General features: G+C 39.2%; 1 protein-coding gene across 4 annotated transcripts in view; it reads left to right on the top strand.

Moving 5' to 3' along the window:
• The first annotated feature begins 1,564 nt into the window (after positions 1-1,564).
• The window catches only part of FBXO25 (F-box protein 25), a 30,081-nt gene continuing 13,680 nt past the window's right edge, over positions 1,565-17,965 (top strand). For 2 of the 4 annotated variants that reach the window (XM_053938690.1, XM_053938691.1), the window contains exons 1-5: positions 1,645-1,702; positions 4,500-4,643; positions 11,271-11,380; positions 12,151-12,200; positions 15,089-15,181. In XM_053938690.1, the coding sequence (XP_053794665.1) occupies positions 4,507-4,643; positions 11,271-11,380; positions 12,151-12,200; positions 15,089-15,181 (390 nt within the window). In that variant the 5' untranslated portion in view covers positions 1,645-1,702; positions 4,500-4,506. Of the gene's footprint in view, positions 1,621-1,644; positions 1,703-4,499; positions 4,644-11,270; positions 11,381-12,150; positions 12,201-15,088; positions 15,182-17,965 lie in introns of those variants that run through there. The other 2 variants (XM_053938689.1, XM_053938693.1) reach the window with 2 other exon arrangements.

Raw genomic sequence — 17,965 nt, 5'->3', positions numbered from 1 at the left:
TCTGCTAGCAAAATCCAGCCTGCCCTAAAGGAGCAACCCCACCTGAGTTAACTGAGTACTCATTGTATGGCCACACATCACAGGACACCTCAAAGACAGCAAATGTAGAAGGATCCTAGAGACAAAAGGATTTATTGCCACATTATGAAGGAATTTTGTAGATCCAGGTGGCAAAGAGAAAAACAAACAAACAAACAAACAAACAAACAAAAACCAAAAAAAAAAACCCAAAAAACTTTCATGGGCTGGAAATGTAGATTGACATATTCCTGGCAGAGTAGTGGTGCAGAATTTTTAATATTGACTCACATCATTTTCCAGTGTGGAGCTGGGAAACTTTTCAATCAGGCAATGGCAGAGAGAGTGGCTTACAGCCTCTGGCTGTGCAAAGGCAGCACCTTTGCCATGGCTGTATTTGTGCCAGGATATTGGGGTCTTGAAAAATATTTGGGTATTCAACTTTTTTTTTTTTTTCTGTCTTCAAGAAAGGAATCCTATCTCCAGCTTAATTATTAAAAGTAACATATTGAGAACACAATGAATCTCAGACCAAAAATAACTACTCATATAAGTTTTTCAAGACCAAAAACAGAAAAGCAGCCCTTCCAGTCTGAGTCTTTGCTGAATTCTGTGCTTTTATGACACTGAAATTATTTTATAAGCTCATAAAGTCCATTTTCTTATGGCAAAGACTAGCAAAAAGATTTAAGGATTGCTTCCAGGAAGGGACAAGTTGCAGTAATTATAGTATTGTCAATCCCAAGCATTCAAATAATTAAAATAATAAAGCCTTTTTCTACAGCACAAAATTTAGGACCAATTACAGTGTTTGAAAATACAACTTTAATTTTAGTCTTAATACCTTGTCTTTTTTTTTTTTTTAATATTTTTCTCCATATTCAAACAGATGAAAATAACCGATTTGAAGTGAAATCGGAAATGTTTATACAATCATATATTAATGATTTAAAGTTTTAAGAAACAAGGCCCTCCATAAACTTGGTTTTCCAGGCGCCCTGGCACACCGGGGCACAGAGGAGCACCCTGGGGTACACGGAGGGAGACCACACCAGGGTACTCAGGGCACACCTGGGACACAGGGACACACCGGGGCAGGGGGAGTCCTATCAGACACACCGGGCATGCCCGGGAGTCACACTGGCCATGGAAGAGAGGGGGTCACATCGGTCACACGGAGGGAGGCACACCGGGGGGGTCACACCAAGAGGCTTCCTCAGGGGCTCACACCGGGGGGTTCCCCAGGGGGTCACACCGGGGGGAGGGGTCACACCGGGGGGTTCCCCAGGGGGTCACACCGGGGGGTTCCCCGCCCCGCCCCGCTCGCGCCACACGCCCCGCCCCCGCCCACCAAAACATTGGCACGTGCGCCCCGCGGGCGTCTGTCACGTGACGCGGCGGCTCGCGCCGGGCGGAGACGGCCCCGCCCCGCTGCGCCAATGGCGGCGCGCGCTGCCGGGTAGCAACAAGCGCGGCGGGCGGCGGCCAATCAGCGCGGCGGGGGCGTGGCCAGCGCGGCCCATGGTACTTCCGGCAACAGCGCCGGGCCCGGGCCGAGCGCCGGGCGGGGAGCGGCGGGGTCGGCACCGTGGGCACCGTGAGGTGAGCGCGGCCCGGCCCGGCCGGCAGCGGGGTCGGGAGGACACCTGTGGGGCCGTGTGTGTGAGCCCCGTCGGCCCGCGGGGTAGGGGCTGAGCGTGGGCAGTCGTGGCTTGAGGGGTTTGGGGTTGGCTCCTAAGGGCATGTGGGGCTGGAGGAGTGTGGGACAAGGTGTTAAAAGTCAGGGTGAGCAGATGGGGCTGGGGCAAGGCGGGACGGGTAGCACTGAGGGGTCTGGAGGGAGGTGTGTGGAGCCTGCCCGGACGAATGGGGTGTTGGGATCTCATGAAGCTGTGTGAGGATGGGAGCCAGCATGGTTTCACTAGGGGCAAATCCTGCCTCACAAGTCTGGTGGCCTTCTGCGGTGGGATTTCAAGGTTGGTGGATGAGGTCATATGGGGTCATACCATGACTGATGTAATTTGCCTGGACTTGTGAAAAGCGTTTGACACTGTCCCACACAAATTCTTTGTCTCTAAACTGGACAGACGTGAATTTGACAGATGGACTGCTGGGTAGATAAGGAACCGCCTGGATGGTCATCCTCAAAGAGTTGCAGTCAGCAGCTCTGTGGCCAAGTGGAGACGAGTGAAAAGTGACATTCTTGAGGGGTAGGGATTGGCACTGGGCCTGTTTAACATCTTTGTTGGGGACATGGATAGTGGGATTGAGTGTATCCTCTGCAAGTTTTTGGATGGCACCAAATTGTGTAGTGCAGTCAACAAGCTGGAGGGAAGGGATACCATCCAGAGGGACCTTGGCAGGACAGAAATGAGTGTGTGCAAACCTCCTGAAATTCAACAAGGCTAAATGCTAGGTCCTGCAGCTGAGTCATGGCAGTCCCAAGCACAAGTACAGGATGGGTGGAGAATGGACTGAAAGCAACTTTGAGGAGAGGGATTCAGGGCTATTGGTTGACAAGAAGCTCAGCACGAGTCAGCAATGTGCACTTGCAGCCCAGAAAGCTGGAGGTGTTCTGGGCTGACCTAAAAGAAGTGTGGCCAGTGGGTCCAGGGCGGTGATTCTGCCCCTCTGCTCTGCTCTCCTCGTACACCACTGCAGTGTTGCATCCAGCTCTGGGATTCTCACCATAGGAAGGCTATGAATGTGTTGGAGAGAGTCCAGAGGAGGGTTGGAGCACCTGTCCTGTGAACACTGGCTGTGAGAATTGGGATTGTTTAGCCAGGTGAAGAGAGGGCTTTGGGGAGACCATTAGAGCAGGCTTCCAGTCCTTTAAAGGGGGGCTACAAGGGAACTGGAGAAGATCTTTTACAAGGGCCTGTAGTGGCAGAACAAGGAAGAATGGCATCACACTGAAAGAAGGTAGGTTTAGGTTAGGTCTTAGTTAAAAGTTCTTTACTGTGAGAGTGAAGAGGCACTGGCACAGGTTGCCCAGAGCAGTGGTGGGTATCCCATCTTTTTAGTGTTCAAGGCCAGACTGGATGGGGCTCTGAGCAACCTGGTTTAGTGGACGGTGTCACCCAGATTGGAACTGGGTGATCTTTAAGGTCCCTTCCAACCCAAACCATTCTGTGATTGAGACACCAGTATGAGGGGAGTACTAAAGAACTACTTGTGGTTCATATTATTCCTAGGAAGCAATAAAAGGATTGGAAAAGCAGATAGGCATGAATAAAATTTGATGCAGCTGGGGGAATGGATGATGTAAATTTTGGAAAAGGTTCTTGTTAGGAGCAGAGGAAACCTGAGTTATTAGTAGGAAGGGGACTTTAGTCAATCCTGAGGCCTAGGCAATGCACTTTGTTTTGCATGCTGTGCAGATTTTTAAATAAAGAGAAACCCAGCTGTCTTACTCAGCCTGTATTTCTTCTGGCTTTTTATCCTCTTCTAGTAAATATATTGGGCGAGTGCTTGTCAAGAGTGCAACTTTTAAAATAAATTCTTAGTGATGTTTACTGAAGGGGCCTAATATTTTTTCAAGTTGAAAAAATATTAGAAAATGCATGCTTGTGAGGACAAAAGCTGTTCCTTTTATATATTAACATGTGTTTTGAATATGATAATGCTATCTTCCCTCTATAGCTTGCATGTGAAATCTCTTGTTAAACTAAGGAACAGTATATTTGTGTGATGAATGGGAAGAAGAGAGTAAAAGCTGGCAAGGTTATAGTCTTCAAAGTAGAAAACTGCCTTGTTCAAACTCTTAATGTGTCAGACATGAATCTCACTTTTGAAAAATGGTAGCAGAACACTGAGGGATATACCTGTGATGACCTGCATCTGTTTGTAGGAATTTCTGGAGACCTGTCACAATGGACTTTGTTGCAGTCTCCTTTTTTCCTGGTATCTGCTTAATAGGCTGGCATGGGAGGTGGTTTCAAAAACAATGTAAAAAGATTTTTGGGAATGTTAAAATTCCTTTCCCAAAGCATCACTACACATTGTACCATAAACTCAGTATTTGTAAGGATTAGAAAAAACAAAAGGAGCAACATTGATTTTGTGAGCTGTCAATCTCTTTAAACCATTTATTAGTCACATATGAAAATTAGTAATCTGTTTGATCATGACAGAGCAGATTACATATGATATAATTGATATAATTTTCTTTTCCTGGTATCATTCCATTCTTGGACTTCCAGGATTTTTTTCCTTGTTCTCCAAAGAACAAGGAAATCTACCTTGATCTAATAAAATGCTGCAAGACAAGAAGAACATCGTTAGAGAATAAAAGAATCTACTTAAACCACTGAATCTATTTCTTTTAAAGGATGTTTAAGGTTCTTTAAAGGATGCTCTACAGAGAACTTTTCTCAAGGTATTTTCTTTTTAAGGCTAAAGAGAAAACTGAAATAATGACAAGAAGTTTTGAAACTTTTTAAATAAATAATAGACAAAGAATCTCTTCTTCCTGCTTATAGAGAAACCATGCCATTTTTGGGCCAAGATTGGAGATCCCCTGGATGGAGATGGGTTAAAACAGAAGATGGATGGAAAAGATCTGAACCCTTTAGTCATGCACTTGAGGATGGGAATAATCAGCTGAATGATATCAGCCACACTGTGTAAGTTTAAAAAAAAAAAGTGATTCTGCATGAATTAATAGCAGGTGGGAAGGCAAAATTGACTTAATTTCCATTCAGATTGCAACTGTTTGTGGTAGCTGATGTCATCTGTATCCAAATGCAATCATGTGTTTTGTTAGTTAGGCAGACAGGAGACCCCTGTGGAGACTGTCTTTTGTCACTTCTTTGTGAGTTGCTTATTTGAGGCAACCAGATCCCTTCTTAGCCTATATGTCTTTCAAAATAATAAAGCAATAAATACTTAAAAAAAAAAACCACAAAAACAACAAAAAACCATGCCCCTCCCAATGCCTCCTGGGCATTTAAGGGTAAAAGTGAGACTTGTAAATTGCAAATACAGCAGGCATATTGAACCTGGAAGTGAATGAAGGCTTTCTGCTGAGTGGGTGTTGGATTAGTTTGTGGCAGCCATAAAATGTTTTTTCTCAAAATATACAATCAGTGGTAGCTTAATGCTCATTCTCTAACACAAAATATGACTATGTGCTCCTGTAGGACAGGTGAGAAAGTGATTAGGTAAATAAAGTAATACTTGTGGCAAATGGCCACTGACTGGTGTGATACAAATCATTTTGTCAAAACAAACTTCTCCACAAAGAAGTAATTCTCAGGGGTAGGATTCTTGCTCATAAATTCCAGCATAATGTGCTCATAATGAGGAAAGGGAACATTTGTTGTTTTGTTGTTAGTCCAGTAAAAGATAACTCATCTGGTTTAGAGAGGGATTTACTGGGAGGCTAGGACTTGCTGTAGCCACACACCTGTGTTTTCTAAATTTGTAGAACAATCTTCAAGGGAGATATCAAGCAGTGAAGCATTATTATTAATCTTAACTTACTGTTTGCTTCATGCATTTTTTCCTTTTGTGTTAATCTGTCACTGATCTGATTTGGGCTTCTTTATCCACATAGTCTGGCCACTGTGGATACAAAACTTTGTCTGGAAGAATGTTCAGTAAGCCTCCAACATAAAAGTTACCTTAAATACCTTTGAAAAAAATATTTTCTCTTTTATATCTTTAATAATATACTTGGCAAAGTAAGGGAAATCTAATAAGTATTTAGCAACCATGCAAATTGCTTCAAAAATAAATATCATGTAGGTTGCTTAATTAATACTGCTTGATAAGTATGAAAGAAATTATCAATCTTTGTGAATACCATTAAGACTTCTGCTCATAACTGTGCGTGTGTATAAATGTATATATGTATCTTTTCCCCAAAGAGCAAGGTGAGGCATTTTTATGGCTTCTTTATGCAAAAAATAATGGATTAATTTTTTTTTTATTTTTTTTTCCCCTAGTCTTGGGAGACCCTAGAATTGAACTCTTCTGGAGCCAAAAACTGTGGCTTTAGTTTTTGATTCTTAATTTTACTTTTGTCTTTTCAATTAAAAATGTATGTTGTTCAAACTCAGAGAATTCAAGTTGGTACGTCTTGGTGTAGTAGCTCTCTACTTTGGAGTAATTTCACTACACTTTAAACTTTGGATCTATGATTGTAACTTTTTATATTCCAGTTAAGCTTTGGCACTAAACTGCAATTAATGTCTATTTGCACAACATTATGGAACAATTTAGAGTGGAAATGATTTCTTGAGCATCATCTAGTTGAAACACATACTTAAAGCAAGGCCAGCTGAGGTTGGGTTCTGCAGGGCCTTGCCCAGTTCAGCTTTGTGCTTTTCTGGGCTCCTGTTCTAAGTTCTGTTACTGTCAGTGTTATTTTTCTGTTGTTTTGCTGACCTAGGTTGTGTAATTTCTCCCTGTCCTCCTCATTCTAGTAAGAATTTCTCTTATCACAGTTGTGCCCATTACCACCTGACTTACCCACCTCCTCCAACCTTACAGTCCCACGCAATCTTATTTATAGTCTCATATTAAAAACTGACAGCAATTAAATTTCCCTCCACCACCAGCTCTTAAAGCTGAGCAAGGTCAGTTCTCTACCCTTGTGCACCATGTGCTCTGGTAGCTTGGTGACTCCCCACTGGAGTTGTTCCAGTATGACAATGTTTTCACTGTATTGGGAGGTTCTAAGGACACCCAAACTAGACACAGTACTCCAGATGAGTACTCATGCCAAATAAAGATGGATGTTTGCTTCTTTCAGTCTGCAGGATACACATTTGATAGCTCAATCCAGGGTGCAGTTGGCTTAACACAACACCAGGGCACACTGCTGACCTGTTTTCAGCTACTTATCCTCAAGACTCCTGGCTCCTTTCCTACAAAACTGCTTTCTATCCAGTCTGTACCCAGCATATACCCAGGCTTGGGGTTCTTCTATGTCATGGGCAGGGCTTCACATTGTTGTACAGCAGTGTAAGATGTGTTGCTGGCTGGATCTCTGTACCATCTTAAGCTATTTAGCAATAATTATGGTGTATATTGAAGATATAACTCAGTTTAGATTTGTTAACATGATGTAGCACTAAAAAAAAGAATGAGACTTGATAAAGTGCTTCTTTGTAGAAGAAAGGTATAGTAAACAGTACAAAAATACCTATTTGTCTCTCTTTAAGCTGCCCTGCGAATAGGGATGGTGGTGTATGCTGATCTGGCAGTTCTAGCAGGGTTTTGTTCATTTATATCCATTGTAAGGAATAATCTTTTTCACTAAAATATTCTGTAGGAATCTCTTCTGAAGTTAGTACTTTGGTATTGTATTTAAGGGAGCAGTTATAGCAGTTTTCCTTTAAAAAGAAATCAATTTAAGCTATGTAGTTGAATGAAACCCTTTCTAGTTTTGCTTCTATTCTCTTCTGTGAGTGAAAGTGTAGATAGAGTTACTTGCCAAACTTTGTCCTTTATGCATTGCAAATACTTTCTCTTCAGAAATCTAATCACAAACAGATTCATAAATAAACCTTAAAGACACATAAGTTACTTAAATTGAAGAATGGGTTCTTGTTAAAATAGAACTTCAAACTTTGCTTGATTAGTCATCCAATGCCTTGGTGAATCCACATGCTGAATTAGTAACATTGGTGGACCTAATTGTAACCATGCTTGAACAAATATTATCATTTGTGCAGGAACACAGTTTTAATTATTTGGCATAATGCTTGAATAATTGCACTTTAGATCCTTTTATGGAAACTAAGATAGGAAAAAAGAGACCATCACTTCTGTCAGTCTTAGTTATATGCCTAAGAGTGCCTTGTGTTCAAGGTATATAGTAGCTGGAAATGTGGCTTGGGCTGTGTGCATTCAAGCTCTGTGGTGTGAATGCTGGCCATGACTCCCTGTAAATTGAAGATAAACACTTCCAGTGCTATAGCACTGTGTCATTGAAGCTTGGTGGTGGAGAGGCTTGGTAGGGGTGGAACTACCTTACAGAGCTGTATGCAAGTGTTTTCATTAGCCTGCAACTTCGGAGTAAAGCTGTCTTATGTGTTCTTTTTGAGGTAAAAGAAAGAGAATTAGACTAATAAGATTTTCATGATGGTGGTATTTACTTTTTTTGTGTTAGGTTCATATGAACTACTTGGGCTGGCAGGGTAGTCATTTCAGTCTGCAGTGTCTCTTGTCTTATTCTGTGAGATACAGTGTTCACAAGAGTGATTTTGGTACTGGATAGAAGTCCTTTGATTTGAATCTATGAACAGATAACGTTACAATATATTTGTCAAATGACAAAATCGTTTGGTGCATGCACTTAGGATTTTCCATGGTCGAGCTGTGAGAGTCACTTCTAAAATAGTGTGTCTCTGCAAATAATTGACTTGAGGGCCATGTGAAAAGAAGCAAGGGGATGAGAGAAAATAGTTGGAGCTCAGATAGCCCTGTCATATTTTCCATCATTTTAAGTGTCATACCCAAGAGGTTATTTAAATACTGCTATGAAATTACTTTTTTTGGAAAAACTGGAATTGTTGCATGATCTAAGATACTGTAGTTCTAAGGACACCAGGTACTGTGCTTTTAAAAGCTTCAGAAGAATTTTTTATGAAGTGCGTCATCAAGACAAGAGTAAGAATAGCTGTAAATTGACAGTATTATGTATGTATTTAAATCCTGCCAGGTGCACTCAGATGTCACGTGCAGTATTATAATAAAAACACTAAATTAAGGCTTCTGTTGCACCATATGGCACGTGCAGCACTTGATTTGGTTTCTTGTATCTTAGCTTGGTGTTTGAGGGGGCAGGGGGTGCTTTTGGAACAGTAGAACAGCTTTATTACTTGTCAAGCAACTCTGCAGATTTCTGGAAGGAATGCTAGCAGTCACTGGGTAACTCTGTGTTTCTATTCCATTCTTCTGATGTCTGTGGGACCCTTGCTTTCATTCATTGCTTTCAGACTAAACGTTTGTCAAGAAGAGTAGTGTTGTTTACAGATGAGTAGGGAAAGACTCTATGTGAAGTGGGACAGAACATGAGGAAATAAAGCCTCATATCAGAGATCCGCAGAGGTAACATCCAGTTTGTCTTTTCTCTACAGAGACTTAAGGAATTCCAGGAATGTCACAGGCAAATTTGAATGCTAGATAAAAGTGTTTGAAATAACCATCTTCTTCTTCACAATTCCTTATGTTTATTGACTATTTAAGCTTAGTTATTTATATGATGCTTGAGGAAGTGTATCTTTATGGGGTGTCAGGAGTGGGATTCAAATCACTTCAGGTATGTTACTGATCTAAATTACTTTATAGGGACACTTGGACCCAGGAGCAAAAGAAGGAATCTTTACATATTCACCTTCCTCTTATAAGCAGGCCTTCAGAAATGTGGCCTCCCACCCTCTCTCCCCATTGCTTGCCTTGGGTCAAGGAGCATGAGAGAGTTTCTGTGCTGCTTGGATTATGTTGCAGAGTATCAGGACCTATCTGCCTGGTCTTGTATCTGTTGTTAGGGTCTGTTGTTGGGATGATAAAACTCCGGGAGCTTTGGGCTCAATTTCTGGTTCTGTAGCAACTCTTCATATTCTGCCATAGCTTCTCACATCATGTGGTGATGCAGCCCATATGTTAAATCATAATTAAATTAATTTTAGTGAGTTTAGTGCATGATAGCTTTGGGGGAAAAAACCCACAAAAACAAACTGATAGGTTGGAATGTTACATAATCAAATAACTTGTTTTGATGTTTTGCTTTTGTCTCTTGCTGGTTTCTTCCCGCTGAGCTCTTTTGCTGTTTGACCAGATGTGATATTTGGCACTGTTGTATAGAATATTTAAGGTGTTGAGTCTTTATCCTCTGCTTTAAAAATATTAAGAACTGAACTAATGCTATCACCTTGTATTGAGCACTATCTGAATGCAGATGTTAGGTTTAAATCCTCAAAAAAAAGCTAAGATGAAACCAACTTTCTTTTTCTAAATCTTCTTGACTTGTGTATCTTTAAGCTGAGCTAGCACGTACTGATTAGAACAATTCAAAAGCCAAAAATTTTTTACAATGTTGTTTAACAGATGGCTCAAACCTGAAAATTTTAACTCTGTAAGCTAGTAGCAATAGACTGAAATAATTTTATTTTTGTCACTTAATGCCCAGATAGAGGTTATTTTTGAAAAAACTTCTGTCCTTCAGTTTACAATGTTCAGTTGTTTTAATCTGAAGTTCAAACTGGTAGTGATAAAAAGCAATTTAGATTAAAAACACTAATGGATGTGAGGAGTTTCATATACAACTTTGTTGCCAAAGAGCAGTAACGTAGAAATAAGAATGTCCCACACTTCAACTTCATTACTCTGTCTTATCTGTGCAAGACCATGGCCTTCATATGAAGTATCTTCCTTCTCAGTGCTAGAAAAGAGAACACCCATTCTTATCTTTGGTGCTGGTCCTTATAGTTATCTGCAAAAATGGAATGAACATTTCATGAAGCTGTGTAGATTTCTTGTAGCACAGACAGTTTTTAAATGCACATAGATTTTAGAAATGCTAGCTTATTAAAAAAGGTTTTCAGTAATTTGTATCTGTATTTTTTTTTTTTGTATTCCCAGTATGTTCAATAAACATAAGCATTTGGTGTAGTCCTCAGTGTTGGGTTACATAGTTAACTGTCAGAAGTGACATAGGTGGAGTTGAGTCTCTCTGGCAGTGACAGACAAATCATTGGCAAAACAGTGCCATGACACCTGTAGTATGTGCAGAGTTGTGAATCAGGAGTTTCTTAAAAGAAAAACTTTCTTTGCCCCAAAGGTGGCAGTAGTAAAGAGAGATGTTGTTCATTGCTGGCTTTCTGCCTGTGCAAGGATGTGCAATAATTCTTCACAGACTTTTTACCTGTGTGCAGTTAAGACTTGGTCCACTTCAAATAATGGATTTTTGTACACCAGAACTTTACAGAGTTGTACAGTTGTCCCACTAGTAATGTCTCCTTAGTAGTCCTTCCTGAATGTCAGTAATGACTTTCAGGATACCACTTAGGAAGATACTATCATGTATTAATTATTTTGGCAAAAATTCAACCCCTCTGGGAAGAAAACAAGGCAGCTGCTCTCCAGATACGTGTTGCTATAGACCATGTGGTAGAGGATCTTAATTAAGAACATGATTTCTTTTTTTTTTTCAGCTGGTAGACTTTAATGCAGAAAATTGTAAGATGTATGCATCTTAAATATTTAATTACTGCTATTCTAATTAGATGTTTTTATTTCAGTATCATAACTGGGGATGATGAGAATGAAGAAGTGTACAATACTGAAGACTGTGAGTTTGCAGCCAAGAAAAGGAAAAAAGATCATTTTAGGAATAACACAGATTCTCAATGTAAGGCTGGGGTTTTTCATTTATTTTAGAAGTCTCATGTAGGTTCAGAGAAATGTTAAAATAGTTATATTATGCTCACCTATAGATTAGCCTTCCAAATTATGCCTATTTCTGTATTGGCAACAAATTCTGGTGTCAAAAGTGATATGTCTTAACTGAAACTGTGTAATTGATCATTTATTGTGTTGGATTTTTTTTTTCAAATACCCAAAGGTAATTCATTTAAGAATAGTAATTGCTGAGTATTAGGTGTCTTCTGATACTAACCACTGTTATGTTTTGTGGACTAGTTTTAGACTAAATTCTTCTGGATGCTTATGGAACCAAGTCAATGCAGAACAACAGGCACCTGTACAGAAGAAAATGGATTAGAGGGGTGGAGTAGTCAGGAACTAAAGCATTGTCTATATCTGCTGTACTTTCAAATGCTAAGGAGCCTGTTGTATAAAAAAAAAATCAGGAATTGTGTAGGACCACTGTTATGTCAGTGATTGGTCACAGCTGACAAAAGTTGTCATTCATCTGCCAATTGTGTGTCAACTCTTGTGGTTTTAAAAAAACACATTTATATAACTTTTCTATTATTTTCATGAAGTCCATATCTTGTGGCAATTTTTAGTTATCTTTTCCAGCCTTTGTAAAGTTCCTTCATTAAAACTGTTCTGCTCTTTTATGAAGCATTTTATTGAAAATTGTATGTTTAGTAGAGTTTCTGGAGGGCATTAGCAAATGTGGAAGCCTAAAATGCTTATATTTTTATTTTATTTTAGGCTTTTATCGTGAAAAGTGGATTTATGTTCATAAAGAAAGCACCAAGGAAGTAAGTCTGCATGGTGTGGGTCAATTCCTAAAATCTTTGTGGTTCTTAATTGACAGACAGTATATTGAAAAAAGTATTTTTGCCATGTGGTCTTAGGGGCTATACTTAACTCTCTTCATTGGCAACACTGGACATGTACACATGGTGAGGCAAAGGCAGCTGGCAAAATGACTTCTCAGTAGGTCTTTGTGGCAGAGATGTGAGAACTTGCAAGGGTAGACATACAGTTTTTCACTACTTATCCAAGCCCATCTATCTTTCTACTGTCTCTTTGAACTGAAATTGAAAGTATTTGCAAAACCAGAGAAATATCTCCAAAGAAGTTGCTTGCAGGCAGCTGTCTTATATTTTGGGATCTTGGTGTAAATTTGAATGGAAGTAAGTAAAACATCAGTTTCAAACTTTACAGAGAGCATCTTTATTTTCAACCAAGTCCACATGCTTTCAGTCTGGGATATAAACTGTATCATGTAATTGTAAAGGGAATATGAAAGCTCTTGGAGTGACCTCTTGGAAAGTTAAAATACATCCATTGTATGTAGAGATTAAACTGTCTTGAGGTGTGAGTTTCATTCCTGTGCTGATTGCCATGGCTATCTGGGATGTGTGGAGCTTGAACACCAGTAAGGAGGTTTTACATGCACATAGTAATGCCAGCCAGGAGAGAGGGAAAGAGATGAGGCTGATGGCTGTAGTCAAGCAGGCAAAAGTAGCTGTGCATTTTAGAACTGAGAGAGACAATACAGAGCTTTTTACTCAGGAAGGACATGCTGTTGAGGAGAGCTTACATAAAAGGACCTATTTCAAGACTTTGCAGACCTTATAGACCAGTGACCCAGAGACTGCCCATCTACATCTGAAGGGTACTTTAAAGCCTTTCACCAGATTCACAGCCCTCTTTCTGCTTATCTTCTAGATGAGGTTACTTAGATTGGTCTGCAAAAGTCTCAAGTATGCTTTTTCCCTTTCTGCTGTCTTAAATTAGGGTGAGAAGGAGCAGGGGGACAACCGATTGTCACCAGTCATTGTGGTGCTTTGAATGATAAGGTTTCAAAATACATTGAGGCCAAAATACAAATAACCTAAAATCATGCATTGGTGTCCTTCATAACCCATATATAAAGGGATTAGTTTTTCCCCTACTTGTGCAGAAGTTGCTGTACTAGTGATGTGCAAGTATTTGCTTCTGTTCCTTGTCCATACAGAGAGCAGATTAAATATTTCTAGTTACCTTCTAATATTTGACCATTTATCTTTCAGGTTTATTTGGGTTTTTTAGTATAAAAAACAAACCAGGGATGGTTAGAATTAAACGCTAATCTTTCAAGTAATTCTTTGTATAAATTTAAAAGCTTAGAATAGTAGGTTGAAAAAGTAGCAAGGAATAAGACTACATGAGCCAAAAAATTCAGAGCAACAATTTAAGCTAATCTAAATCATTATTCAGAGGCTCTAGTTTTTCTTACAGGTTCTAATCTTTCTTGATTTTGAAATAGTGGTCTCACAACTAGGAAACATTTCTTCCCAAACTGGATACTGTTTTTTAGGGCAAAATGAGGAGATAGGGAGGTCTTGATATGAAACATGTGAACTATGCTATGGTAGAGCATTGAAATTAAAGAAAACCAAAACAAGTGCATTTGTGTGGCTGGAATGAAATTGGAGATGTTTTTGAATAATTTTGTCATGATTGTACACTGGGAAAGGTAGAACTGTAGTTTCATAGCAATCTATTCAGGGAAATGTGTTATGCTAATGTTTTAAGCATGACCTAATGGTAACTGTTTAGTCAGAGAACAGCCACAAATACTTAATTTTTTTCAACAAAAGTTTAGTTGACTGTATGTGTTAATTCACTGCTATTAGCTAAGCAAGGTATGCATATTGTGAAGTGTGCAGTGTGCTTGGGTCTGAGGTGTATCAGCTGAACGAGCAAGCAGTACAATTCTGAATTTGGTCACTAACCAACAGGCAGTAATTATCACCACTCTGCAGTGAATTCTTAACTGTCCCATCCCTCTAGGATACGTGCAGGGTAAGCGTTCACTGGGTCGCAAAAAGGAACATTATTTGTACCTCAAAATTTGTCAACATCACATAATTTACCAAGGAAGTCTTTCTAGGAATGAGCTTTAAATAATTATTTATGCTTCTCCTTTCCTGGGCTGGCAAAACCATAGTAGCACACTGCTCTGCAAGACTCTCTTTTACCAGTTAGAGATTTTCCTAGCTTCAGTGTATTTGGTCCTGGGCTCCAGTGTGGCTTTGTGGCTCTAAATGTACTGATTTTGCATAATCCTATGTCATTTTGGGCTGATACTACCACCTTACATTGTTCTTAACAGCCTCTGAAACTTCCATTTTCACATTAGGATATGGAGAAGTACCAAGAGAAAATACACTTGCTCTTGGTGCATAAAAAAAAAAAAAAGTGCCTTAGCTTCTAGCACCTGGAAAATAAATTCTAGATGTTGAGACCATTTTTTCATCTGATCCCAGAAGCAGCTAGCTATGTTCTCACCCTCAAGTGTGAATCAGGTGCTTCTTTGTGCATGGCAAATGGGGACTGTGATAGCCACGAGGAGTGCCAGCATTGTGGCCATGCAAGAATGGAGTAGATTCCCAGGGAAATCAAATACCAGTGATGCCAGATTACACATTTAGTATGAATTGAAAGGTCTTGCCTACATACCTGATGGTTACAAATAGTGTATCTTGTTTCATTTAATTTCTTGTAGAACAAACAACTCTTCTAGTCCAGAGGCACTTTATTTCCAGGGAGCATGGTATCCGTTAGCATCAGCTGCATGTTGGATTGCTTTTCTGAATGTTTTACTCAATTTAGTCTTTGTTTCCTTCCATTTAAAGTATATTTTTCCCTTTCTCAGAGACATGGCTATTGCACCTTGGGAGAAGCCTTTAACCGCTTGGACTTTTCAAGTGCGATTCAGGACATCAGGAGGTTCAATTACGTGGTCAAAGTAAGCTCTTTATTTTATATGTATAAAGCTCTTTATTTTATATGTATATTATAAAAATGCTCCTGCTGATCTGCCTGTGTGTACAAAAGGAATATTTTTGCACTGAACAGATGATGATTTGTAAGTGTATAAGTATCCTGATCATATGTAATTTATGATGCAAGTAGCAACTTCAAACTGAGTAAATTTTCTCTGGTGAAAACTCTTTATCTGGCTGTCTGAAAGCCTATAGCTTGAGGATGATGGTGATAGTCAGTGTGCTGTGTCATTTAAAAGGGGAACATCCATGGTAGTTTCAGTTGTTGTTCATCAGTCTGGGTAATGAACGCTCTTTAAAAGTAAAATAATTTCTATACAACCAAAAATAGTAAAGTGTTATTAATCTTAAATATACGTTGCTGCATCTCAAATGTGTTTCAAATAACAATTTCCAGAAGTATATTTGATGTATAAGTATTTTGCTATTTTTGTATCTTCTGTAACTTCTTACCAGTCCTGTGATTCATTGCAGTTTTGTTTGTTTTTTTGGTTTTTTTTTTTAATCAAGGATAGGATATCTATGCATTTATCTTTGTTAACATTCCTTATAACTTGAGACTGCAGCTCAATGCCTCAACAGCTGCCCACTTGGAAATGCCTGTTTTGGGGATACTGGTATCTTACTAGCCCCAGGTTTATTTTATTATCTAACTTGAGGTACTAAAGTGCTTGTCCCAGCTCCTAGAGAAGCTCAAAATCTGAGTCAGATCAGGACTAGAGTGGACTGTTCAGTGGTGAGGCTGTTCACAAATATTGTATTTCTTGGAATGCATCCTGAACTTGAAAAAAACACAAATAAAAATTAAATAAACACACCAGGAGAACACTCTTACCACTAGCCTGTGGACTATTTGTAGAGAAAACACACTCTATCCATGCCTGTGAAGATGAGGCAATGTATTATACTTTCAGAAAAACAACAGATGTGGAAACAAATCAAAAAGGATTTGCTTCCAGGTTAGTGGTTAGGGTACTTGCCTGGTTTGGGGGTTTTTTGGTATATGTATGTATTGTGGTTTAGAACATTGCTTTTTAATGCTGTTTTGGGACCAGAATCAAGAGCCTTGATCTTTCACAAGACTTTTCTGCCTTGAAACAGTAGGAAGAAGAAAAACCAAAGCACTTAAAAAAGGTGATTTGGTATAAATGGTGTTAACCTTGGGTGTCTCACTTGAATAGCAAGCAGGTAAAAGGAATGCAGATCTAGAATTTTGTGTTTGTTTTAGATGCCGCAGTGCCTAAACTGGCTTGCTCAAAACAGTTGATCAAGTCAAAGTGCAAAGCCCAGCATAAGCACATTGACCAATTTTTCTTGTGTTCTCCAAGAAATATAAAAAGCTGGTTTAGTCAGCCAGGCTTAAGATCATTGAGGAAGGAGTAGTACTTTAAAATTCAGAAATTTGGCTTTGCAATCCAAACCATTATTCTGCTAATAGCAGACCCTAAGAAATCTGAGTGAATTTAAAATAGTAGATAGACTTTCAAAGTCCTTTAATTGTTTTAGAATTTATTTGGGATTTTGAAAATTTAGAATTGTTTTACAAATACAAAACTTTGATCATGTCTTTACATCAGTTCCCCTGAGGTGGTAGCTGTTTGTTGATAGCAAGGTATAACTCAAGAATACTATTTTGAAAGACCAAACCCTACTCTAGCTCTTCTTTGATCCCAGACCATCCAGATGGTTCTCCAACTAACTAAAAATATGTCATTCATTATTAAAAGTTAATATTGATGTCTGTCCAGGACTTTTTTAGGACGGGCAGTGAGGGGGAGAAGGTAGGATCGGTTACTTTTTGTATTTGTTGGTGCTGCAGTGTATTGATAACTTTGTAGCTGTTAAATTCTGATACACTGAATTGGATCTGGGTGAGTTTTGGCTGAATGTTTCCAAGTAAACATATCATCCATTCAAAGTTACAATCTCTAGACAACCTAAGCCATGGCTCTGCATATATCAGTGTGTGAGATCCTAGTCCTCTCTGCTACTTTGCTTTTGCTAGAATTGTCTTAATCCTTGCATATTACCTTTCACTGAAATTGGAATCTTCATTATAATCAATCAGGTGGAATTTGTTTCTTTAATTTGATCTTTAGACTGAGCAACATAACAGGTGTTTTTTTTTTAATTAATCAAGAGAAATGTACCTACTTGCTTGAACTGGCAGACTGCCAGAGACTTCTAGGTATGTTCTCAATTAATCAAGCTAATAGGCTTTGAAAAAAGCCAAGAAAGAGATCCCGGTATCTATTTATACAGTTTTTGAAACTAAATTGATTGTATTTAACTACATCAGGACAATTATTTCTTTCTTTCATAGCACATAATGTTTTGTGAGAGATCGTGCAGAGGAGCCAGAAGTAACATTATTAAAAATCAGGGACAGAACGGGTATATTCTTTCTTCCTCCCAAAGAAAATTATTGTTGAGTGAAGTGTCAAATTGGTGTTTTTGAAATGAAGATACAATATAATTTTTGGCAAGCTTAGTCTTTGTCATCCTCTTGTGCCAACACTTGGTGCTACCCTACACTGGAGCACTCTGTAGGGAATGCTGTTCCATGCTTTCCCTTTCCAGTGTGTTGAGAACACTTGTTCTGAACTCATTGTTATAAAGTGCAAATTGCAAAACTCAGTCCCACACCTCTCAACATTGCAATGGTGTCACAACATCAAAGTCTCTCATAATAAGAGACCATTTTTTGTTGAAGAGCTAATGGTTCTTATCAGATATAAAACTTAATC

Source organism: Vidua chalybeata, chromosome 3 (assembly GCF_026979565.1).
Source record: "Vidua chalybeata isolate OUT-0048 chromosome 3, bVidCha1 merged haplotype, whole genome shotgun sequence".
Classification (NCBI taxonomy): Eukaryota; Metazoa; Chordata; class Aves; order Passeriformes; family Viduidae; genus Vidua; species Vidua chalybeata.
Note: the sequence above shows the minus strand (reverse complement) of the source record. Positions and strands in the feature narration are given on the sequence as shown.